This window comes from Gymnoscopelus microlampas, assembly GCF_963454915.1.
Source record: "Gymnoscopelus microlampas genome assembly, chromosome: 14".
In the NCBI taxonomy this organism is placed as follows: domain Eukaryota; kingdom Metazoa; phylum Chordata; class Actinopteri; order Myctophiformes; family Myctophidae; genus Gymnoscopelus; species Gymnoscopelus microlampas.
This window is the reverse complement of record NC_139951.1, coordinates 35128935-35153906: the sequence shown is the minus strand read 5'-3', so window position 1 is coordinate 35153906 and position 24972 is coordinate 35128935. Positions and strand designations below refer to the sequence as shown.

Here is a 24972-nt window from a genome sequence, read left to right as displayed (position 1 = left end):
GAGAGGGACATATTGCACTTTCCATGAAATGGATCATACTCATAGAGTTAAAAAGATCATACTGTACAGCAGGGGTCGGCAACCTTTTTGACATGAAGTGCCATGTTTTTATTTTCTTGATGGTCAGTGTGCCATCAATATTACGTTTATTTATGACACCCCATAACAATAAATAAAATACATTTTGATTGCCCATAAATAAAACAACCTTTTTTCTTCTTCTTTTGAAATATTTACATCAGGACATTGTAATGATCATTAGAATCAGAGCAATAACCCACCTATATCTCCCAAACTCCCTCCCCAGTCAGAATTCAGAGTTTGAATGAATGTAGAATTATGTGCAGGATGTAATTTGCATACAGATCATGTGAGGGAACTTAATTTAATTGACCAAATGTTTTAAAGTATTTTATTTTAAATATCTCTCTCACTTATGCCAGTGTGCCAATGTTGGCACCTGTGCCTAATGTTGCTGTATAGTCAAGAAAGACGTATTTTGTTTCTCAAGCTTTTTATTTCAAGAACTCCCAAATAATATGCATCTTTTGGCCACAGCTCCTCACCTTTTTTTTTGTTTGTGACCTCAATACTGTACAATTCTCTGTTAATCTAACTCAGGATGTACAAATAAAAAACAAATAATTAACCCGTAAGGGTCCATTTGTACACTATCTGAAATACAGAGCCATATGGGTCCATTTGGTTCCTAACCTGAGGACCCCCATGGAATCCTTGCACGGGTCCCTGGACACCATGTTGAGAACGAACTGGTTTCAACAATTTACTCACTATTGTAAAAGAAGATAAAGACTACATTTTATTTAATATTTTATTCATGAGAATGTGGCATAGGGAGGGGAGAATTCATTTATCACCTGTGTTCATTTTGACATGGGGCATTATAGGAGCAAATCACAGCACACTGCTAAACCACACAGTCTTTAAAGTAAAATCAGTGCATAAATAATCTTACAAAGATTGCATAATATACAGAAAGGTTTAACATTTCCCAGAAATAGTGCAATTATACCACCACCAGGAAAAAAACAAAAACAAAGAAAGATTGCCGTACCAAATGCCTATAATTATATACTATAGAGCCAAAAATCTGTTCCAGGTGAAAGACTCTCGGTTTAAATTATTTATTTTCTTCCAATCTGGTAGCAGGTATCAGAAAAGTGCAAAAAGAAAGCAGATGATATTTAAATGGCTACATTTGACTGCGAATGACAATTAAAACCACAAACACATGGATATTGCAGTAGTTGACAACGTTCATATTAAATGTTTGTAGTGAACACCATGTATCTACAGTACATGTAAAATCCTCAGTGTCTGTCTATACACGGTCAGAGTAACCATCTCTCACCTATCCCAATCACACGCAAATACCAACCTAACTGTAAGACAGATAGTCTACTCTATGTACGTGCCCCATTCAAGTGCACAAGGCTACATGTGTGCAAAAAAATACATATGTCAAGTAAAATAAAGGTCATTCAACTTCCTCACTTTGTGTGAGGTTCAATAATCTTTTGGAAACTGCCCCCCCCCCCCCCCCCCCCAACACCTCCGTTATTAACTTGATACAAATAGACAATTGTAGCTCAAAAAAATATCTTGTGACAATTAAGTAGAAATGTTTAAATAGATGAAAATAAAACATTTAATGGCAAAAAAAAACTGCAATATTTTTGAAGACAAACATCGATCTCATAATATTCATAATCAGATTGAAAATGCTCTAAAACATGACTTCAACATTACACAGCGGGATGCCAAACCACATGAATTCTAGCATCCCTATTCCAGGCATGTCATAATAGGCGAACATTCGGGGAAAATAATCGAACATTCGGCTAAAATAGCTTTCACTATTTGATGTACAACAAGTGTATAGGGTTTAAGTGGTTAAAGTGAAGCACAGGTTAGTAAAACAGCTTCTCTGCGCTCATCAGTGACAGTAAAAAAAGATAAGAGCCCATAAAATCCATTACACAAAAAAGAGAGGACAACAATTCTAAGCCACTTCAACCCAAACACCTGTAATACAAAAAAGCCCCACACTAAAATGAATCATTTTAGGATCGGACAACTAGTACAAGTGTTGGCATCTGAAATTTTGGAGTTTGATGCATGATGAAAGATTTTAGCTTAAGAGACTAAATTGAATTCATGTACACAGTAAAATCCTTAGCGTTAAAGCTGCGATCCGGAACTTATATTAATGAATAAAATGTTTTTTTGAACCAATCTCTATACGTTATAGAGTACGTTAATACATTATCTATCTAGCACATCTGCAGTGGTTGGAGGTGGTCTCCCTACTCCATTGAAAAATGTAGACCCTGGTGTCTGGAAGCACAAACAGCCCTGTCTGAAGCTGATAAGCCCAATATCTCCCCTGGCCAAGGGCGGATTCCCTCTTGTCTGAGCAGTAGATTGTTTGGTTTTCCCACACAGGAGACCTGGCTTCTATTGACCAGGTGTTACTGTTGCAATTACCTCTCGTGACAGGACATAAAACTTAGGGATCGTAGCTTTAACTTCTCTCTGAAACCTAACCCGAGTGTACAAATGGAACCAAATAGAACGACCTCATAATGTAAATTGTGTCTGCTGCAACTTACTGCAGAAAGCCAGAGGCAATAATTGTCATACTTTGAATTGAGGACTGTCAAATAAGCAGCACATAAAAAAAAGGTTAAGAGCAGCCTCAGCTGTTCATCGTCAGTTACAGGCAATCAAGTGAATACTCTACACTTGAAATTCCTAAACACCTACTCCTCCTCTCACCTGCATATAATAATAATAATAGGTTAAATTACAATTTGGAGGGTTGCAGATATTGCACCAAAAATGCATTTCAGTACAAGTACCAGCCTATACAGGCATACCCCTACCATCCCACCCTCCCCCCAAATAGTCACCATCTGTACAACACATACATATACAACTAAACACACAAAATAGGCTAGAGGAATCTAACAAAATAATGGTCTTTCTATGATTAAAAGCGGCACCAAAGTGTAAAGCCTGAGTTATGCTTACTTGCGCGTGGGTGTCACGCACCAAAAAGATCTATAAGCTCACAGCGCATCTTCGGTCCACGACACTGGCACACAACTAAGTATAAATCAGGGATAAGAGTGACATTGGAGCTCCATAGATTTCTTTCCAGAATGGTATGGAGTTAGCCCACTCCTGCCCTTCTCCTTGGAGGCCCAACATACATTCAAAATCTAATGTCAAAAATATCCACCCCCATAAAAGTTGGCGGAGAAAAAATCTTTAAAATATTGTCTTGAGAAAATGACTGTATGTACATACATGTATTGATTCAAATGTGATGCTGCCACGACTCTGAGGTTAGTGCCCGTGCCGAGTGTTTGATGAGAATGGTGTGCTAATGGCGTGCTACATGTACTGGAGTGCATATTCTAGACTACATTCTCAGGCTATTTATTCAATTCTGAAGCTTAAACCTACAGAGAGGAAGGCCACGGGGCAGTGAGCATTATGTCCAAAAAATCAAACATCCCAATGAATGTCCATCTGTCACATTCTAAAAGACTTCCTCTCCAGCATGCACGCTGTAAGCAAGGAGAGATTATGTCCGAGCTCAGAGAAAAACAAGCAGTAGCAACATCTCTGCTGAGCAGTGAAGCGTTCACCAGTAATTCCTTTTGGGACACTCTAGGGCAGTGGTTCTCAACCAGTGGTCCGGGGACCACCAGTGGTCCTTGAGGGGGTTCCAGGTGGTCCCCAGCTAAATGATGTTGAGTTGGTAACCAAATGGACCCTTATGGATATTTAACTATTGAGAGTGTAAAATGAAACCATAAACATCTGCATTGCTTAAATAATTGTTATTTTGATCAACGTTTGCCTGTTTATCTCTGCTATGTTACCAACATGACTACAGCATGGAATTGTGGACAAAACCAACAAAATCAAACGACAACAAAATCTTTTTGGGTCTGAGAGGCTAAATCTCATCAAACGGTGGTCCGTGGCTCAAATGCCGAATAAATAATGGACCTTGATATGAAAAGCGTTGAAAACCACTGCTCTAGGGGGAACTGCGAGAAGGGGCACTCTTATTCTGTACAACATAAAATGGCATCTCTCCACAACTTATATGCTTCATGCATCTGTGCAGCAAATGGGCATATGCACTCTGCCTCCACTCCCATTGAGCAAGTGCAATTTCATCCACATGCTACCGACACTAAAAAAAAAAGTGCCCCTTAGTGTCACTGTGCACAGGAGTGTATGAGTGTGTGTGGTTTAGAGATGTGCTGCTTTGGTGCCATCGTGAACGGATCCCACTACTGGTAGTTTTTAATAAACACCTATAAACCACTATAAAGTTTCACAAAAACAAATGGATGAAGAGCAAACACGCTTACTGTAATGTCTCCCATCGAGGAGAATGGATGGAAAGGTTTACAAATTATAAATATCGTGTGTGTATTTATATATACAAATACACTTTATATATCGTCTCTGTCGGGTGGAAACCTCATATGGCCAAAACGGTTACTTTTCAGGATTCAAATAAAAAAATAGCAAAAGTAGCAGATCTACAAGCTCAAAATGCGTCGTTTTGATGCTTTTGTGTGACGCTGTAGGATGATCAAGTAGGGCATTCATTTACTGAAAAACACAAAAAGTTAAAATATGGAGATAAGAGGTTTCTGCACGACAGCAAAGATATATTTTCTCTGTGTGAAGATAAAAAAAAGTAGGTGTCGCGTTAGTGCTTCGTCTGCAGGCTCCACGGTCAGTGCAAGTCAGAAAACACAGAGCACTCTGCATACAAGAGTTATAGACGCACGCACCTCAGCCCCGTGGACAGGGAGCCTTAATACCCCTCAGCCCCACCACCCCACCCGACCCCAACATGCACGCACACACACAGATCGGCCCCATGTAGTAATACACGATCCCCTCCAGGGTCCAGCCCGTAGAAGAGGTCCGTCTCATCCACACGGGGGTGGGTGGGCGAGCGTGGAGCGGGGCGAGTGCTAGCATGTGCCCCCGCTGCCCCGGTGGCAGTTGTACCCCGGCAGGTCAGTATTAGTTGATCGCCGCCCTCCCTCAAGGTGGGTGGATGGGGGATCACAGCTGATGCACGATGCTGTCCGTGTTGTTGACTGACACAGGGCCGTCCTGACGCAGTCTCTGCCACTGGAAGGTGGTGCTCAGAGAGCCCACCTCCTCTTCCTCGTTCTCCTGCTCCTTGGCAAACTCCATGAACACCTAGAGGACGGACGGAGAAGAGAGGGAAGGGGGAGAGGTGGTTTAGTGAGCGTTGCAGGTAATGCTGACCTAATTGAAAAAGGTAGAAAAAACAGGCGGAACAATTAGAATGTATACCTGCTCTAACGTAGACTGTGAGAAGTTGTACTCTTCAAAATTGAAGCTTTGCTTTGCTGGAGGTGAAAAGAAATGCATGATTAATCTGTTAACCCATTGAGACCTGGACCTGTGTCATTTTTAGATTTGAGCTAAAAAAGCATTATTTTACACTTTGGGCTATTCAAAAATAGCAGATATACAAGCTCATAGCGCGGCACCGAGTGCCACACTACGAGCTTGTAGATCTGCTATTTTTGAAAATTTGTGAAAATGTGTTCAAATCTTTGAATATATATATATTTTTAAAGCAAACATTTTTAACTCAAATCTTTGCTTCTGGGGGTCCCTGGAACAAACTAATTTGATGGGGGTCCGCGGCCAAATACATATAATTTTGGGGGTCCTTGACATGAAAAAGATTGAGCACCACTGATATAGAAACATACGTTTTTCAGAAAACTGTTTAGGAGACATGTAGAATCGGCTTCAGGTCTCAATGGGTTAATATCCATTAATTGAGGCAGTACACATAAGGCAGATGACCAATGTGTGTGTGTGTGTGTGTGTGTGTGTGTGTGTGTGTGTGTGTGTGTGTGTGTGTCTGTGTCTGTGTGTGTGCGTGTGTGTGTGTGCGCGCGCGCGTGGAGTGACGACTTACCACTCTCTAACTGAGAGAATGCTGTGGCCAGTGATTTAACGTCTTCCATGGGGATCTTGTAAACCATCAGTGTGGCAAAGCTGCAACATGGTGCCAAAAAATCAGACAATTCCGTTCGAAAACAGACCCACACATACAGAGTTATATCTGATTTATACACAGCATATGGCATAAATTAGGCATGAGGTCTCACCTCTCCTGTCGGGCAGCATGAGGGAAGATTCTGAGGATCTCCTTATGCAGCAGTGCCACTTGTTGCAGACCCGTCAACTCCTCTCTGAGCTTCACTTCCAGGCTGTAGCCTCGGCCATACTTCCCTTTCAGGTGTTGGATAGAGCCGATACACCTGAGAGAGAGAGAGGGTAGGGTTGTATTGTGGTAGATTGTGATGCTGTTCGTTTTGCCCTCTGGGTGTGTGAATCATCAGCCTTATGTTTTTCGTATGTCGTTTGATTATGTTGTGTATGATGTTGGTTTGTTATGTATGCCTTTGGTTTGTTTCTTGTTCTTTGTTTTTCTAATTTCATTTATATTTTGTATTGTGGTATTGATTTTATCTGTTAAAATCCTGTTTTTATTATTCATTGAAAAATGCCTGAAAAAAATGCAAAAAACTGCAAAAAAAAAAAGTATGCCTGCATAACTGTAAAGCCTGATTTATACCTACACCTATACTCGATCGGCTATGTTCGGCGTGCTTGTGTGCGTGCACTAACCTCAGCTGACCAGACACCATGATTGCTACACGGTCGCACACAGCCTCAGCCTCCTCCATGTAGTGAGTGGTCAGGATGGCTCCCCGCTGTTTATTCTTGAAAGCAGCACGAATTGCCCTCCTACACACAAGAGGGAAAGATAATACAGTCATAAGCCATTTAGAATTGGTAACAACAGAGGTCAACATTTGGACACCTTCTACTAAAAAGACCACCCCAACAAAAAAAACATATTTGATGCCCCATGCTACAATTTCTTTTTAATTTCAGCTGCAATGAAGAGCTTTTATTGTCTCACCACATGCGCTGTTTAGACTTGGGATCCATTCCTGTTGAGGGCTCATCCAGTAACACAATCTGAGGGTTCCCCAGCATACTAAGGGCAAAGCACAACTGAAAACAAGAGACAACAGGCTGGTCAACCACAGAAATGCAGCAATGATTAATCCGTGAAAGAGAAGCTCTATAAGAGAATATGCACTTGGGAAATGAGCTGAAATAGGACAAAATATTCAAAAGAACTCAACGAATTGTACACAACAAAAATAAATAAATAATGTTGTCTTCTTTAGAGGCCAAAAGCTGAAAAGGGTCTGGATGGCCGTGGGGGTAAAATAACGTTTTATTTATACTTAGTTGTGCACAAGTGTCGACACAACTAAGAATCCAAGCAACAATCTAGGGGGAAGAGCTAGAGGGAAGCTCTTCTCACCTTCCTCTTGATTCCTGCAGACAGTGTCTTGGCTTGCTTGTTCAGGTGGTCCTTCAGCTCTAGAGCATTGACAACACTGGAGATAAAAGAAGAACTGTGACTAAGTGTAAACCACATGGACAGACATGGTGATGAAGAGACAGTGCAGAGGAAATTAGATGCAAGTTGAGATTTCCAGTGCCAACCTAGCAATCTATTTCAATAAATAATTATAGGAATTTGCATTAACATACCGTTCAATGATACCTGGCACCTCCTGTGCTCGGATGCCCTTAATGGCCGCGTAAATTTCTAGGTGCTCCTGTAGGGTGATCCTGGGCCACAGAGGGTTGACCTGTGGACAATACCCCACGTGCTCCAGGGGACTATCCACCGGACGGAACTCTGTACTGTAGTCACCCATTAGCACCTGGGGAGGAAAGGTTCCGCACAGACAGTCATAACTTTGAGAGTTAAAGGGATATTTCACTTTCAAATATGTTTGGGGTCATTTTATCGTCTACTCAGGCTTTTGTGATCACCCCAGACAGTTTTTAAGTTGCTTGATTCAGTATTTACATATTTGATATTCATTTTATCAGACACGCCACCTTCAAACCCATTGTAACTTCAAACTCCATTTTAACCATGTTAGATTCATTGAAAACACCCGTCGGTTGGTTCTGGTGATTCATATTGTCCTTCTAATACACAAGTAAGACGCGCGAACGCTGGAAGCAAACGCAGCTCGAAAATATTGTGTATTTACGGACTGTGTGTGTGTGTGTGTGTGTGTGTGTGTGTGTGTGTGTGTGTGTGTGTGTGTGTGTGTGTGTGTGTGTGTGTGTGTGTTTTGACTGCACTCTGGTGCCACTCTGTTGGTTGCACACAGGCAGTGCAGTGCACACATACTGCACACAGACAGAGACACAATGAGAGCCTTTTTTTAAATAAAATACATTCAATTATTTGATTATCTGAAAAAGTAAATCGATAGAATAATCGCTAAGTAGAGTTTTTTTGTAAGTGAACTAAAGAGTCTTTTTACCTGACCAGCAGTAGGGTCTGTGTCACCAGACAACATATGCATAATGGTGCTCTTCCCTGCTCCGTTTGGCCCCAGCAAACCGAGAACTTCACCTGAGGGAAGGAACATCAGGGACAACATTAGTGAATCAAGAATTTTGCACAGTGAAATATGATCAAACATAAGTCTATCAGGCAGTTAACGGCAGTGTGGTCTGAACATACCTTTGCGAACACAGAAGGAGATGTTTTTCGTCGCCACTTTCCTCCTCTTATGCAAAGAAAATCCTTCCCTCCTGCCCTTATACTGCTTTCTCAAGTTACTCACTACCACCACGGGTTTCTAAAGGGGGACGGTGTCGAGAAAAGGAGATAAATTAGATTTGCTTGTAGTCAGGGCTTTTGATGCTGGGATAAAGCGCAGCCTGCACACTGTAATGCTGCTTTAGAGTTGAAAAAGTCTAGTGTCAGAAGTTGTCAGATCAATTGAGTGCATGGGCTGTACCATTTATTGAGAAACATTAAGATCGGTACACTTTCTGACAGTAACTGACTCCTTGTCTTGAGTGCATGAGCCGTATGAAATTGAGAAACTCACTTTCAATTGAATGGAGTTTGCCAAGCACTACTTACTTCCTCACAGCACTGGCAGGTGATGGCCTCCCTCACCCTGGCCTTCTCCATCTGTACATCCTCATCCTCCTTCAACCCTTCCTCTGGGTTCCGCTCTACTTTGGGCTTCCCCTTCGATGAGATCCTTTAAAAAAGGAAAATGAGCATTCGGATCAATTCACTCTAATTTGGTTTATAGAAGGCTTACAGTTATTTTATGCTTAATAAATTGTTTTTGTCCAGATGTAAAGTGATTTGACTTGAATGGAATCTTTAATCATTAGTAAATAAACTGCTGTTTAAAAGTACATTCATCATAAATGTATTAAGAGCAATAGCTTAGAGCTTTAAGGTGTTTAAAAGTACATTCATAAATGTATTAAGAGCTAGAGCTTAGAGCTTTATGGTGTTTAAAAGTACATTCCTAAATGTATTAAGAGCTAGAGCTTAGAGCTTTATGGTGTTTAAAAGTACATTCCTAAATGTATTAAGAGCTAGAGTTTAGAGCTTGGCTTTTAATCAAAGCCAAGCTTTATTTTAACTTGATCACCTCCTGTTTGATTGTTTGTATAATTGTATTTGATTTTATTGTTTTGTTGTACAGCAGTATACAGTCGAATACAGTCGTTTTTAAGTGTGCTATATAAATAAAGTTTGATTTGAAGATTTGTCTAAACGACATCTACAGAATCACCTGCAGAATTGGTCATTCTTCATGGTCCTCCCTCCATAGCGGATTTCCAGCCAGCGAAGGAGGAACAGCAGCAGGATGCACTGAAGATAGGGCTGCACACACACACACACACACACACACACACACACACACGCACACACACGCACACACACACACACACACACACTAAAGGATCAACGTTTCCTTCTACAGCAAGTGTTTTCTATATGTTTGGACGTCAATGTTTTGATGTACTACATACGGCCACGACAGCAATGAGCAAGTTCTTCCACAAGAAGTTCTCTTCATAGAGTGAAGGCAGGAAGGTAGCCTGGAGAAGGACAAATGCACTGAGTGACTGTAGTGTGGGATTTTATCACACACACACCAACAGGGTGGGGACCACCGGAAATCAGGTGTGTACTTAATCTTTAAGTGCATCTACATTATGTTTTTGGCAGATTTGTACTTAGCCACACTGATTTTGCTTTAGTTAATACATTCCCTACTATGAGAAAAACAGTTGGCTGAAAATACTGTACTGTTGTATGTATCTTGGCTTTGAACACCTATGCGTTGTTATACCTTTCAAGCCGGGAACACCTCTGTGTGTAGTTGTTGCTATATACCGTATATAGCAACATTCATTTATTTCAGAAAACTTAGGTCAGGATTTAGAAGCCGTTTTTAGAATCGGCCTAAGGTCTAAATGGGTTAAGGTCCTTACTCACCGGGAGTATTTTCATTTATTTTGCAGTGTGATTAACTCACCCAAAAATATGTTTTGTTGAATACATCCACACTGAACGTGAATATCATGCGTTGCTTAAGCAACAATTTGTTTCTGAAACAAGGTCGGTTTTTCACAACGAATAAAAGCATCATCCTGTATGAATGAGGCATCAACTATATGAGTAGTTTGATGCTTGTAGATCGGCTATTTTCACTATTCCTTGTACAACAAAGTACTGTATACAACATACACTATAGGGTATGGTGTTCTGATTCTGATAAATACACTGTAAAACTGCAGGAGTAACTAAGAAACTGGCCTACCTTGGTGATGCAGTTGAGGCAGCCCATTAGAGGGTACAGAGGGTTGAAGAAACACAGCGCGTTGTGCAGGTTCCTGGTCAGGCCTGGGTTGTCGTTGACAAATGACAGCTGAACCAGGGAAGCAGACACTACACACACCTTGAAGCACACAACACACATTAGGGTTGGATAGCTTTCTGGTTTTATCAATGTGATGCCACGGATGACTTTACATCGGTTTCATTATATACAAGCTAACTGTACCGGCATTTTTCATTATGAGATGTTCTGGCAAATTAGGGACTGTGTGCAGGATTTTCAGTGTGCTGGTTTTAATCGTTTACCAGAATCTTTTAACATTATGTCACTTCTTTAATTGTGGAGTGCTGATGGTGCTTCCCGTTTTTCAAGACAGACTGTTGGACTCTGTTTTTGGACGGTGTCCACAGTTAAATTTTGTTAAACGTTTTAGCAGAGCAGCACTATTCATCAATGTCAGTTTTATAACAAGTGGCCAATCCCAAAGAGAAGGGATGGGACCAATATTAGTTAGGAGACTTATCAAAGTCTGCATTGTAATGCAGAAGACATCTGATCTGTATACATAATACATAAATTATATACAGTACACATACATTAGATTTGGAAAATTTAGAATATGAACACCTCATTTTCAAGAGGGATGCTTCTAATGAATATAGAACCCTGTCAGAACTAGAAAACAACAGCATCCATATCATTGCGTCCTCTGTGTTTCTTTCAATGTGATCCCCTAGAGAGCAGCTGAATCATGTGTATGCACCACCTAGTGGTAAAACATCAGTATTATTCAGTCAAATCTAATGTTAATTCTGAAAGTGCATTGTTATCCAGTGTATATTTACAATATCCTGTAGGTATTTCTGAATGTTTCTGTTGCATAAATTGTAGAATGAACCTGTCTCACCATCATAGAGACCACAGAGAAGAAGTCCCTGTTGCTCTGGACGCGGGCGAAGCCAAAGGAGACGACATAGGTAAAGAGGATCATGGCTGGGCCGAAGCCGACAGTGCACAACACCTTGGTGAGGAGGGGAAATAGCAATATTATGGCAATGCATCCATCAGTGAGTGTCTCACATCAGTCTTGGCGTCTTTCTTGGTGAGTTACTCATTGGCGGCTGCAAACTACCAGTGGGTCACACATCTGCACGTCAAGCTTAATTTATACTAATTTGCACACCGAAAATAGCCTATCTACAAGCTCACAAAGTCGCTAAAATCTTAAACTACTTTTTGAGCTGTAAACATAATCATATGAAAGCTTGTTTTTTTGTTAATACACGTGATTCATCACACTCAAGGTGTCCAATAACCCATGGGCTGCTCAATCCATCGTTTATACTCTCCCTTGATGACAAAAAAATGTGACATTGCTGCATCTGTAGCTTCTTTGGTGCAACAACAAGAGGTGCAATACAGTATTTTAGTTGAATTGGTGTGAGTGGGCAACAGCTTTCCAAACGTTGACGACACCAACTGTGGCAGCAGGTGCTCTGGTCTAAGTGCCAACCCTCTATCTAGCCCACTCACTTCCTGTATTGTAGATTAAGCAGATGCCCTGTGCCTTTTCTGTCAAAAGAAAATAATGATTTAGCTTTTTTACAGTGTTGTTCTGCATGAGGCTAGCCTTCTATAAGAGGATCTGTGGGTGTCTCTGGAGCTAATCTCGCAAGCCGCTGGACCAACCAGCACCAAACATTGTATGCAATATGCATGCTGCCATTAGTCCACAGAAGTACCTCCACTAATATTTTCACATTATGCAGATCATTTATACTTTTTGAAAGATTTAACAATGGGGCTATGATCAGACTGAAATTTTGCCCAAATATGGAGTCATAATACGTAATAGTCATAAAAGGACTGGCATCATAGATAGATGACCGATGTCACAAACCGGCACATGAAGTCCGACGCATTGTGAGCTTGTAGATCGGCTATTTTCAAAAGATTTTCTATACATTTTATACATTTGAAAACTTGTGAAATGGGACATTCTGCATTGTGAGTCAGTACTTTTTCCACCACTGGTGGGTACTACTAACCACAGCGGTGAGGTTGCTGGACGTGAGCAAGTTGCCTGTGTGGAAGCAGAAGAGGATGACGGTCATGCCAGACAGGATGATGTAATAGAAGGGGATGTCCACCGCTGCTTGACCACACCAGTAGGCCGAGGGCACCATGCCCGAGATGCGGAGAGTGGAGCGACACTTGATCTACAACAACGGAACAATTACAACAAGGTATGAGGTCACTGAATCAGCACTGTGCCGTTGCGTAACTCAGTGGTTCTCAACCTGTTGGTCCCCACTTGATTTTTTTGGGGGGGGGGGTCCCCAGATGACAGTGAAGTGACAAACTATACTATAAAAACTTGTCAAACATTGGCAAAATTGTCAAATAATGTAAGAAAGAGGCAACAATTTTGAAAATAGCCGATCTACAAGCTCACAGCGCCTCGCGTTGCCAGTTGTTATGAGCTTGTAGATCAGCTATTTTCACGATATTTATCTGTGGAACCGAGTCAAACAAAATGTAATGCCTCAACTCCTACAATTCTAAGTGCTTGTCAGGGTGGGGCGTCCCCAGTTCAAATATGATTATTTTGGGGGGTCGCGGGCTGAAAAGGTTGACAACCACTGGTGTAACCGATTTGTGTACGGCAAAAATAGCCAATTTACAAGCTCACAACATGAGCTTGTAGATCTGCTATTTTTTGGAAATGTTCACTTAGGCATAATGACATGCCTAAAATAGGAATGCCAGGTTGAAAGTGGTTACACCTAAATAACAGATTAAAATAACTGAAAGCTAGTCATTTTCAGCAAACAAAACCGCCATACAATGAAGTATAACTGTAAGTATATTAACTGTAAGTATAAAAGCATGATGTTTGGTAGACCTACTGTATATCAGAATACACACACAGGATCCATCTAGATCCAACTCCTACATGATACCTACACAACTCAATAAATGCTGAGGTGCAGATACTGCTTTCAAATTAAGAGCTACTTATGCTAGACCAATGAAAGGAATGAAGTCTTAACTTGATCATCAACGGAACGGTAATGTACGCTACTGTACCTCTCTGTCTCGGGTATGGTCCATTGCAAAGTACGCTGGCATTCCAGCTGCCAGCATGCCAAGTATGATGGCCTCGATGTACACCAGGGCATAGGACGTGGCTTCTGGGATTTGCTGGAGGATTCATTTCCATAAACACATGCATCGAATCAGTATTTACATTTGAAACATGCTTGACACGGCCAAGCTAATCTGACATTTAGATTGTGTGTCTTTAGTTAAAATGGTGTCTGGGAAATGCTCACATAGTCAAAAGGCTTGGTCCAGGTTCGGATCCGCCCGGTGCTGTTGAGGCCTCGCAGGAGAGCGTTACTCAGGACATTGACCGCCATTGGCAGCGAGTGCACTGTGGTGCTGTTGAACGCCACACTATACCGGAAACCCTGTTAATAGGTAGTAAAATGTCGCTGTCAGGCAGAAACCTTGTATATCCATGTTTCATGTTTTTCCCCCAGAAATGTATGCTTCATCATACAAAAGTGTCACACCAAAGTAGTGAAAATAGCCGATCTACAGCGCATTGCGATGCGTTGTGAGCATGTAGATTGGCTATTTTCACTATTTTAAATGCTTTTAAAATAAATGTAAAAAGGAATGGTTTTGCACATACTGTACGTACAAGGTTTCCACCCGACTGCAACGAAAGGGCATTGAGCCTAAGGCATTGAGCCTGGCACCAGTGCACATTCCGCATGCCAGGACAAAATGTCAGACGATCACAACAAGTGTCCTTTTAAAGAATTTAACGTCTGGCTTTCAATAGACCTCTTAGTGCAGTAGCCCTCAAACTGAGTGCACTCTTGTTTAGATAAATGGAAATGCAACAAGGAAGATGTCAGTCCATGATTAATGTTATATCTCTGATAACAGCCAGGGGAACGTATATTACATTCTTATAGCATCAAATAAACTGTGTGTATGCATCATGAAATGGACCTTGCTGGATCCTGTCACGTTGATGGCAGCGCTGTGAGGAGCTGCTGCCATGTAGTCCACCTGCTTCATCATCTCCACTCGGACGTCCTGAGACTCCAGGTTGTGGACGAGGTCGGATATATCTGAGCCTGTCAAGACATGTGAGTTACATTTATTTGTATACTGTAGTGCTTCACAGAAAATAAATAATAAAAAAAGACCTGTGTCAGAGAAGAGAAAAATACTATAGGAATCATGATCATCCATTCATCAGCAAATGACACGGCATAAGAGCAGGCGTAATGTGTGTTTACAGTTTTAGCCCAGGCTCAATTATCAACAGCAAACATCGATTTACATCTATATATGAAGTCCATCTGAAGTCCATAACAGAAAGTTCAAGGTATAGGATTCATATTGATCATTTGCCTCTATAGCAGAGTCAAATGATTCTAGAAAAGGATGTGGGGGGAAAAAAACGAAACTTTAGCCTAACCTGAGGAGTTGCAAACCAGTAAGCTGGTGGCGTACTTCCTGGGCGCCTGGTGGCGTTTCAGGAGGTAGATGGGCAGGAACTGTCTGTCCGGTGAGTGGATCTGGATGTTGCCCGTGGCCAGAGACAGGACCAGCACCGCAGCCACGAACACCAGGAACAGGGCCAGTCTGGGGACAAAGGAAGGATGGAGAAACTGAATGAATACATCATTGCGTGTTCATTTTGACAGCAAATTTTGATTTAGTTCAGTCATAGTCTTTTGAATAAAATGTCATTTAGTTTTAGTCATATTTTATCTGAAAAGTCGACTAAATCTACAGTTGATTTTGTCAACAAAAATGTATTTTGGTAATGGCAGATTTTACACATAGTTGCATGCTGAAAATAGCCGATCTACAAGCTCACAACGTGTCGGAGCGTGACGCGTTGTGAGCTTGTAGATCTGCTATTTTCAGAGCGCAACACCCAAGTGCAACCAAAAATAAAATCACTTGTCTTTTAGTTCTATTGGATCTCATCTCCATTCTCCCTAACATTTTAGTCTAGTTTTTATTTGTTAACGTAATTGTCTTCAATTCCGCACACTCACGTGTAGACGAAGGCTTTCCTCTCCCTGCGCATGTTGAGCATGTGGAGCCAGGCCACGGTGCTGAACTGCTGTCTCCACAAAGCGTGGCCCGACACGGCGTCAGACCGGCTGTCTGAGAAGGTCAACAGCCGCTGGTCGGTGTCGTCCACGGAGGCCGTGTCACAGTCCTCCTCCACCTGCTGCTCCTGATTGAACACACTGTAGTCTGAGACACAGAGAGAGAGACAATAGAAAGAGAGAGAAATCGAAGGGCACAGAGGCTTGTGAACTGCAACTGATCAAACATATCGTGGAGGATAGCCTGATATTAACCCGTTAAACATTCTATACTTCGTTGACCAGGGTCCACCAGGTGTCTTTACACCATATTTCTTTGCTATTTTCAGCGAACATTCACCCCCGTAATACGGACACTAGGGTTCTAGTTAAACACTGATTGGGGATGTGTCTTGGAAACATTGCTCTCGTTGCACACTTACCAGCTTGGTCTACTTCTGCCTCAGCTTCCAAACGGAGGAATACGTCCTCCAAAGTTGTCATAGAAACGCCGTAGTTAGTAATCCCCAGGTCTGGCCTGCAGTCGAGCTCAGAGAACAGACCTGAAGAGGACATTAAATGTGACAACTCAATGACTTACTCGGTAGTTGAAATAGTAGTCATTTGTTTCAACATGTTAGGGTCACCGGAAGGGTGAGGTTTATCATTTCAGTTATTTGTCCATCATGTAAATGTTCACTACATTGACTTTTAACCCATCAAGACCTGAGGCCAATTCTACAAATGCCTTCTAAATCAGTAGTTCTTACACTTTCACTATTTTTCAAAAATGTAAAAAAATAGTAGATGTACAAGCTTGCTGTGAGCTTGTATATCTGATATTTTTGAATAGCTAACGCAACAATCTAAAATGAAGCGGATGCTTTCCAGGTTTTAATGGGTTAAATGCCTTGCTGTCCTTACTGTAGGATTATAAAACAAATTACAGTTACATCTAATGCACTTCCAAATTCTATAGGGCTAATTTCTGGTAATGGTACCGCTACAGCCACACAGACCACTATTACTTTGCTGCTTATGTAATTCCTGTGATCTGACCTGCAAAGGTGTCCATGCTTTCAAAAGGCAGAGTAAACGTAAGCTCTGCCTCTTGTTGCCTTGACAACTGTGCCTTGGGAACGTGCTCCTTGACCAGTGATGTGACTTTATCTGCCCCACATCCCTCATTGACAGACATTCTGTATTCAGGAGAAAGAAGAGAGTAGCACATCAAATAGGTATGCAAACACAGTTTTTTTATTTGTATTATCTGTAATATTAAAACCCCCTCAATACAAAACACCCTGGAAAGAAAATACACTTCATATGATAAAGATGATATAATTAAAATCAATCATTTAAGCCCTATATACTTCGTCATATCGTCGCCTTGCTAAACTAATGGCCCAAGTCATTTTTTTAAGTTTTTCAGGAAAAATAAAAAACTGATCCAAAACAAAACTATATGATATTTCTTAATCATTTCACCCAAAATATTTATAACAAATTATGACTATTTAAATAGAAATAACACTGTCTATCAGTTATGTAACATAAGAGATTTAAATAGGTTTAAATAGGATTCAATCTGACTGGCCAAAAAAAAAAGCAAAAATGTTTTCAAAATGGCCTAAATCAGTAAATAATTTGGCTTAAGTCACAAAACCATGCTGACTTAGGCCAAAAAAAAGCCTATTTTGGCCTAAGTCACACTAGGGAGTATAGGCCATTATACTAAAAGGGGAGTGAACAGCATGGTCCTTTTCAATTAGGAGTTGGGCGATTTTACCAGAGGTGGCCAGTGTCATGAGGAGATGATTTAGGCAAAAATATAAATTTCCTCAAAAAATGACTTAGGCCATTAGTTTAGCAAGGTGACGATATGATGAATAGTGAAAATAGCTATTTTTGCAACATTTTAGCATATAATGACATGTCCAAACTAAAGGATGTCCCTGTTTTGTCCAAAGGACAAAACAGGGACGCCAGGTTGAAAGTGGTCAATATGATTGTGATTGGAAACATCACATTTTAACAGTAGTATTAGCTACTTGCCTGAGGTGATATCCCACACCGCACTTGGTCTTGAGATACAGGGACGAGCCAACACACTTCAGCTGACCTTGAGAGATCACAGCTTTACGATCTAGACACAAAAATGTACCACAGTCAGTGGTTTAAACTATGTAAGGTCAAAATGTAATGACACCAATGAAGGCTGCAGGGCCAAAAGTGTTGTTTTAAAATGAATGATGAAAAAAAAAAAATATCTCAAAAGGTGAGTGCAAAACCATTCTTCAGCATGAGGAATACTGAGGTAGAGGTAGTCTAGCAAAAACAGACTGCACAGTACAGTGCTGTCACGTTAGCCATGCTAATACAGAGGACAATCCAGTACAATTTATGCTATTAGTTTATGAGTTAACATGAAAAGGGCATACCGGCCAGAATGTCAGCCTCGTCCATGTAATGAGTGCTGAGAACAATGACCCTGCCTGCTCTGCGACTCCTCAGCAGAGACCACACCTGGTGTCTGGAGCAGGGGTCCATCCCTGCCGTGGGCTCGTCCAAGAGCAGGATCTAAAGCAAAGCACACAGTCACACGCATGTCAGTGTAAGAGGGAGCAAAAACATACTAATTCTTTTGACCAGTACCTCAACATCGATATTGTCATTATTTTGTGGGAATAACTACTGGTGCTTTGACAAAAGATACACAATGCCATTTTTGATAAATAATCATCAGTAATGTCTATAATAACTAAGTGATTAAGGGCAAATAAAAGAACAGCTAGAACAGTCAGGTAATTTCATAATATTATATCACTTTACTGTAATGCAGCCTTTAAAACCAGGAAAAGAAGACAACACTTATCACAAATACTACGATATCCAACATCCCACACGATTCCTTGTCTCTTATTAACATATTGCCCAGCCCTACCAATAAGCAACCTAGTATTAATCTTCTTGACACACGCCAATACGAGGCAACTCCATGTGACTTATAGACCCCAACATGACTCATACGATGCTCATAAACACGTTCCGCTTCAGTTACCTTAGGATCTCCCAAAATGGCAATTCCCACAGAGAGCTTCCTCTTCTGACCTCCACTCAGATTCTTGGCCTGAGCATGCATGATCTTCTCCAAGTCCAGGTCTTTCAGGACTTTGGACACCTAAAGGACGGAGAAAAAAACCACAGTGGGCCATCAGGGTAAATCCTGTGTAACGTGCTGTTAATCAGAGAAGTTGACATACTTGTATCTACCACAGAAAAAACACCTAAACCCCTTCAGTGGACCAAAACACAGATCACTGACATTCACTGTAGCAGCTCTGTGATAAGCAAATGAAACTAATGCGGAATGGCTTCCTCAAGCCATCATGATCAGGTAAATGTTCTCACCAGCTTCCAGAATCAGTATCAATTGATGGGTCTAATTTGTTTACAGGCAGGTTGCTCACAGGGACACATTTGAAACAAGAGAAACAGTAAATGAAATTGATGGAAAGTACTTCATGGGAAACGGAAGATATGCAGGTGATCAGACCTCTAACCCTTGGTTTCCAAAGAGTATTATTTTGGGGAATAGAAGGTCTCTTCCATACAATCTGCACACGGTTTCACTGAGCCTCACTAACTGCATCAGTATCAGTATGGCTGCCAGTGAAGCAGAGTTAGTGGCCATGTCCACAGAAAGCGTTATTTTGTTTCTTAGCAGCACTTTTCTGCCATGCATCTCTTGGGTATCTCCAGCGTCAGAGCATCGCATTTCAGCACCAGCGTGTTTTGCAGAATGCTTGAATGCTTGAAGCAGAAAATAGTTCATGTTTTGCAGAGGAGCGCTGCTCATCAATGTCATGTTTGATCCTCCTGGCTAGTCATTTACGACCTGACATTGAATCGTTACCACAGCAGTCCATGATTACAGTAGTTTCAGCTAGGCTATTTGGGCTAAAAACACATATGACACAATGTTTGAGCACAGCGGGCATCAATAAACGCTCCGTGCGAGCTCTCTGGATATTCAAAGCACTACTCCGCTCATGGCCCCTTAACAGCGATTTACACTTAGTAGTGCGCCGGTGTCACGTACCAAAAATTGCCGATCTACAAGCTCGCAGTGCAACGTGTTGTGAGCTTGTAGATCTGCTGTTTTCAGTGCACTACATGGCACACTTCCAAGTGTAAATCAGGCTTTACAGAACGTGTACATAGTACAAACCTCGCTGTCAATGTCCGCTGGCAGTATCCCTTTGATGGCGGCGAATATCCTCAGGTGCTCCTGCACGGTGAGCACGTCGAATATGATGTTGAACTGGGGGCAAATGCCCACCAGCTGCTTCATCTCCGACCCGTCTGCGATTTCTGCCACCGGGGTGCCGTAGATGGTGGCTGAGCCATCGGTTTGCGGGCAGATGCCGCACAGGATGTTCATCAGGGTGGACTTGCCGGCCCCACTGTGGCCCAGCAGTGCCGTGATCTGGCCCTCGTAGATGTCAAAGGTCAAACCTGAGGGCAGGGTCCGTCAGAGGGGAGCGGGAGGAATGGCATCAGAGGGGAGGATGCAGCTCTTTCTACAGACATCACTACACAGCTACACACTACTCAGCTCCTCAACAACTCATCTCGATGGAACACACTGGTACAGTGTTTCCAGTGACTTAACTGCATTCACCTGGCCTTCTTGTCAGAGATAATTATAGTTAGATGCGGCACACCAGATGAGTGCTATCAAAAGCACTATTGATCACCGAGAGTGCATAATGACTTGGACTCAGTGGAAAGTATCCGCTAGGGGTGTGCCGATATATCGTCCCACGATATATCGCGATACGTTTTCGTGACGATATGTATCGTTTTGGGGGAAAAAAATATCGTTTTGAATTATTATTATTATTTTTTTACAATCATTATAATCAGGCATGCAAACAGCCCCGAGGTGAAAAGGATGACAAAATGTTGTTGTTTTTTCGGGTCAGGTGTCACACTATTGCCCTATTTGGATTAAAAACGGCTATTATAGCTGCAAAAGCTACAAGTTTGCATGTCTGAATAATGCAAAAACAGAATTATTTGCTTGCATTTACTTTTTTCCTCCCCCATATATTCATAATAAAAAAAGTGCGTATCGTATTGATATCGTATCGAAGTTGTGAGCCAAATATCGTATCGTATCGTTTGGTGAAATTAGTGTATCGGCACACCCCTAGTATCCGCCAATCAAGTAAATGTACCGTAGTCCATAAAGTCCATATGGACAGGCCACAGGATGGTCATGCTGTGGTTGAATGACTGTTGGGGAGACAGCCAACTAATCAGCACCCATTATGGCTGCCCCACTTGAAACAGTGCTCACATGATAAACAGACAAAATGAAGTACTGATTACAAGTTAATAATAGGTTCTCCAATGACTGAAATGTATGAGGGAACATTTGTATCTCTTTTTGTAATAAACAATACTAGCATTTTAGCATAATAGACTATTAGACTCCCAGTCAATGAATCTGCTCTACTGGCTAAATCCCAGAGGTTATGGTGCTAGCCCACAGAGACACATCTCCACGCTTGGCTCTAAGATCAATAAGGAGCTGGACTGATAAACAAAGTGCAACTCTATCTACTGCATGAACTCCATTGATGGGTCCTCTAAGAACTCATTGATTTGTTGTTATATCACATTACGTGCAATTTGAGAAACCGCTACCTGAACTGAACAACCATTCAATAGAACGTGCACAGGCCTCACCTCTCAGAGCCTCCACCATGTTGTCTTTCTCTTTGTAGACTTTACGGATATTGTTGATGCTGATGGTGGGGGGAGAGAGGGAAAGTAAACAACGATAGGGTCAGCGTTAAAAAAGCTCTGGCTGCAGACGGCAGCCTTCTGCTGGCCAAGGCTAATGTAATGAATGAGTGACGAGTGGCACTGGACCAAAGACTGTACTGTACTTCCATCAGGTTGACACTTTAAAGTGGATGGAAACTTTAACCACTTCCAACTATATGCTTCATTGATCAGGGTCCCCCAGGGTCAATCCTCTTTTTTCCCTCTCTACACCAGATCTCGTCACTGAATAGAATCGGTCGGAATTGGTTGTGTTTTGTGCGGTTGTTTTGGTGTGCACCCAAGTTCGATTGTTGCTTTCACACCTACCCTAACAACCCGTACCAAAGCACTAGGGTTTGATTCAACCGGACAAACGACTACACCTCAATGAACTACCTGTTCAGAGCACAATGACATAAGGATGAAAAAAAAAAGAGATGAAAAAATCTGAATGCAACAGGCATTTGTGTGTAAACAGGTATTTACCGGATAGCTTCTTTCCCTCTGAACTCTGGCGAGACAGGCTCAACAGACTCGTCTCCTCCCGAAGTGCCGTTCATCTCTGCATCGTATACCGAGCTCACTTCCACATAGCGCTTACTGCGTTTGGACCAATACGATGGCTTCAGGAAGTACAATGGAGACCTTCTTATCCCGAACTCACCTGAAGGAGGGACAAAAAAAGGATTTTCAAATGTGATGCGAAATACATTTCAATGGTTGTATGAAAGTGAGTGTGTGTGTGTGTGTGTGTGTGTGTGTGTGTGTGTGTGTGTGTGTGCGTGTGTGTGTGTGTGTGTGTGTGTGTGTGTGTGTGTGTGTGTGTGTGTGTGTGTGTGTCTGTGTGTGTGTGTCTGTGTCTGTGTCTGTGTCTGTCTGTGCGCATGCATACCCGGCAGCACCTGATCCAGGTACACAGCTAGCAGTAGGTAGAGGATACAGTCTATGATCAACATGAGCAGGGGGACATAGAGGGGATGAGGTCCATTGGTCAGGCTAGAGAACACAGCCCCGTCACCCTGGGCCTCGAGGTATACCACCTGACAACACACAGAAACACAGCTGTGAACAAACACCATGGTCCAAGAAGAGAGGCTGTTTGCATGGGGCACAAAGGACATACGTTAAATACTGACAAAAATCCTCCTGAATACACATGTGCCTGGATTTCAATGAATAAAACCATCTTCAAGGCTACAGCAAGGCGAACCGTAAAATATTGTGTGTCATTCACTTTAATTGTCCTATTGTGCGAGTACAGCAGTGAAAACAAGATCACTAGAGACGGGAACATTTAAAACAGTGCGTAGACAACACAGCCAAACTTTGTAAATACACTTGTAGTTACAAATGAATGTATTCAGTCCTAACGCCTCTGGGTGTCCAACAATGGAGATGCACTGTGTGTGTGTGTGTGTGTGTGTGTGTGTGTGTGTGTGTGTGTGTGTGTGTGTGTGTGTGTGTGTGTGTGTGTGCGTGTGCGTGTGCGTGTGCGTGTGCGTGTGCGTGTGCGTACCTGGGCGATGCCAATGGAGAATGCACTGGGTGACAGCAGGCAGAGTAGCCAGACGAGGGGCTGTGGGAAGTCTCTCATTAGCACAGTGAACAGAGACAGACATCCAAACACCACTGTCAACATGGAGCCCACAGTGCTGGCAAACTTTGGCTTCTTAAACAAAGGAGTCAGCATGAAGGAGAAGAAGATCTGTGGAAAGAGAGCATATACAGTATAACCAAACAAGCTTAAATATAGGAAGACTTATGCTAGCGGAAACAAAGCGACATGTCATTTTCAATGGAAGCCTGTGACATGAAGCTACAAAGTGATGCCCGACACTTGCTGTGTGACAGTCATGACGCGCTACAAATCAGCACTCTTTTCAGATGATGCACTGACTGATGCGTCAATCAATAATGTTGTTTTTGTTTCAACATTCCCATTGCCCTTCTCTCTCCCCAAAATTCCTGCTTCATTCCGTAAAAGGAATAAAACCTCATTTAGTTTGTCAAAAATACTTTTACAGAATTTTGTGGAGAAATGCATTTCTCCACAAAATGCTGATGTAGTGAAATGTGTACGCGTCTCACATCATTGATCTCCTTACATCTTAACAATGCTGCTATCAAGGTTGAAAATCAGCAACATTAGCCTTTAATCCTGAGGATTTTATTGTGTATATCAACTCATGAATCAAACACTATACTCACAGAGGAGATACCATAGAGAAAGATTAGGAAAAAGATGACAAAGAAGTCACTGTTGGGGAAGAGGGCGGTATAGGTGGCTATGATGGACATCAGGATGGACATGGTGGTTACCAAAGCGGCATACAGGAGTCCCCATGACAACCTGTTTAGAACACAAAAACACACACACACACACACCCCAATTAGAGGCATTTAACAGAAAATCATGCAATCCTCACATTCTCTTAGCATTAACACATTGCCTGCCGAGCATACGTCCTTTTAAATAAAACACTTGCTTGCCATAGAGGTAAACATAAGTCTTTTTTTTTTTTTTTAAACAATAGGGCGCACTAACACAACTTAGGAATGATCGCTTGACGCTAAGAGAAGGACTGGACGGATGTGTCATCATCCCAAAAAACGTCACCTCCGTCCACTCCTATAGTAGGATTTGTGGAAAAACACATGTAGCTCGGATTTCTCTTTTTTTTTGGTGAAAATAAGCCTTATTCAACGGGCGATAGCAACAAAATGGCCTATCGCAGTAAAATTGTTTTTCCTCCGGTGGATAGAGGAGACCCTCCCCCACTCGACAGACACTTTTTGTTTACTTCCGTGTCTACAACTTGGCTTCTGCGGCTCTCCAAAGATCGTCAATTTAAGATAAATAACGCTGACATGGGGATAGGTTTTAATCTCAGGCAGTCAATGTGTTAATGTCAATGTCAGTGTGTTTTTATATATTTATAAATATTTAACTAATAGAAAGTATTAACAAGTGCTTGTGACAAAATAATGACAACATTGGATCTATTTACCCGCTCAGTTGCCTTGCGGTTAGAGTGTTCGTCCTGAGATTGAGAGGTCAGGTTTCGATCCCTGGCCGGGTCATTCCACAGACTATAACAATGGGACCCAATGCCTCCCTGCTTGGCACTCAGCATCAAGGGTTGGATTAAGTCCCAGCGACTGACTAGTGTCATGTCCAAAGGCCTGTCACA

At 41.9% G+C, this 24972-nt stretch overlaps 1 protein-coding gene across 1 annotated transcript in view; it reads right to left on the bottom strand.

Annotated features, from left to right (window-relative positions):
• Nucleotides 1-828: 828 nt before the first annotated feature.
• Nucleotides 829-24972, bottom strand: part of abca5 (ATP-binding cassette, sub-family A (ABC1), member 5) — a 34920-nt gene continuing 10776 nt past the window's right edge. The window contains exons 7-38 of the mRNA XM_084077522.1: nucleotides 23990-24131; nucleotides 23298-23486; nucleotides 22674-22821; nucleotides 22268-22445; nucleotides 21701-21759; nucleotides 20175-20461; nucleotides 19005-19124; nucleotides 18385-18523; nucleotides 17999-18089; nucleotides 17003-17142; nucleotides 16387-16506; nucleotides 15908-16112; nucleotides 15319-15485; nucleotides 14844-14971; nucleotides 14153-14290; nucleotides 13908-14021; nucleotides 12866-13036; nucleotides 11725-11838; nucleotides 10800-10937; nucleotides 10006-10074; nucleotides 9765-9856; nucleotides 9092-9215; nucleotides 8684-8801; nucleotides 8481-8572; nucleotides 7687-7862; nucleotides 7454-7529; nucleotides 7040-7134; nucleotides 6742-6861; nucleotides 6219-6371; nucleotides 6026-6105; nucleotides 5386-5441; nucleotides 829-5268 (exon numbers count right to left, since the gene is read on the bottom strand). Of these exons, the coding sequence (XP_083933648.1) occupies nucleotides 5128-5268; nucleotides 5386-5441; nucleotides 6026-6105; nucleotides 6219-6371; nucleotides 6742-6861; nucleotides 7040-7134; nucleotides 7454-7529; nucleotides 7687-7862; nucleotides 8481-8572; nucleotides 8684-8801; nucleotides 9092-9215; nucleotides 9765-9856; nucleotides 10006-10074; nucleotides 10800-10937; nucleotides 11725-11838; nucleotides 12866-13036; nucleotides 13908-14021; nucleotides 14153-14290; nucleotides 14844-14971; nucleotides 15319-15485; nucleotides 15908-16112; nucleotides 16387-16506; nucleotides 17003-17142; nucleotides 17999-18089; nucleotides 18385-18523; nucleotides 19005-19124; nucleotides 20175-20461; nucleotides 21701-21759; nucleotides 22268-22445; nucleotides 22674-22821; nucleotides 23298-23486; nucleotides 23990-24131 (4180 nt within the window). The 3' untranslated portion in view covers nucleotides 829-5127. The remainder of the gene's footprint in view (nucleotides 5269-5385; nucleotides 5442-6025; nucleotides 6106-6218; nucleotides 6372-6741; nucleotides 6862-7039; nucleotides 7135-7453; nucleotides 7530-7686; nucleotides 7863-8480; nucleotides 8573-8683; nucleotides 8802-9091; nucleotides 9216-9764; nucleotides 9857-10005; nucleotides 10075-10799; nucleotides 10938-11724; nucleotides 11839-12865; nucleotides 13037-13907; nucleotides 14022-14152; nucleotides 14291-14843; nucleotides 14972-15318; nucleotides 15486-15907; nucleotides 16113-16386; nucleotides 16507-17002; nucleotides 17143-17998; nucleotides 18090-18384; nucleotides 18524-19004; nucleotides 19125-20174; nucleotides 20462-21700; nucleotides 21760-22267; nucleotides 22446-22673; nucleotides 22822-23297; nucleotides 23487-23989; nucleotides 24132-24972) is intronic.